General features: G+C 52.7%; 1 protein-coding gene across 1 annotated transcript; it reads left to right on the top strand.

Moving 5' to 3' along the window:
• Positions 1-7: 7 nt before the first annotated feature.
• LOC117109205 (TNF receptor-associated factor 3-like) lies at positions 8-535 on the top strand (the record flags this gene model as incomplete). The annotated part of the gene is given in 2 exon segments (XM_033251462.1): positions 8-392; positions 395-535. Coding segments are annotated over 2 exon segments (526 nt in total), but the record flags the coding sequence as incomplete, so codon positions are not given.
• Between the last annotated feature and the right edge of the window lie 296 nt (positions 536-831).

Below are 831 nucleotides of genomic sequence, written 5' to 3'. Positions count from 1 at the left end.
TTCGAACATGCAGAAGGAAATGGACATCCAATCCGCACAGCTGTCGGAACAGAATTTGCGTTTTCAGATTCTGGAAACAGCCAGCTACGACGGCGTGCTGATGTGGAAGATAAATTCCGTGCGTAGGAGGAAACAGGAAGCGGACAGCGGCAAAATCGTGTCCCTTTACAGCCAACCCTTCTACGCCGGTCGGTTCGGATACAAGATGTGCGCCCGAATCTATATGAACGGCGACGGAATGGGCAAAGGGACGCACGTTTCCATGTTCTTCGTCGTCATGAAAGGAGACTACGACGCTCTACTCAAATGGCCGTTCGATCAAAAGGTTACGATGCTGCTGCTCGACCAGGACGACGGAAAGCTCACGCTCTCGGACAGCTTCAAACCCGACCCTCGAGCAGCAGCTTCAAAAGACCGACCGGCGACATGAACATAGCTTCCGGATGCCCTCTCTTCGCTTCTCAGGACATCCTGAAAAATCCCGTTTACGTCAAAGACGACACGATGTTTCTGAAGATGATCGTCGACACGACAGGTCTGTACGTTTGACGTCACAGCAAGTTAGGATGACGTAGTACGCACGTCATCGAGTTTCCGTTTCTCCACCTAATATAAGCGACGAGTCAATCGACAAGAGAGTCGAAAACGATCAACGAGACGATGAACAAGATTCTGTTGCTCTGCGCTCTCTGCACCGTAGCCTCCGGCACGCACTGCGAGGTCAGGAGATTCGCATGCCTGTTGACGAGTCGGTCCGGTTACTCTCTGTCCGTCGGCGCAGGAGTGAATGCAACGACGCAGGGTGACGCCGAATACTTGCAGAGATCGTCG

This window comes from Anneissia japonica, unplaced genomic scaffold (assembly GCF_011630105.1).
Source record: "Anneissia japonica isolate Jap-2015-1 unplaced genomic scaffold, ASM1163010v1 scaffold198623_len1438_cov130, whole genome shotgun sequence".
NCBI classification, from domain to species: domain Eukaryota; kingdom Metazoa; phylum Echinodermata; class Crinoidea; order Comatulida; family Comatulidae; genus Anneissia; species Anneissia japonica.
Note: the sequence above shows the minus strand (reverse complement) of the source record. Positions and strands in the feature narration are given on the sequence as shown.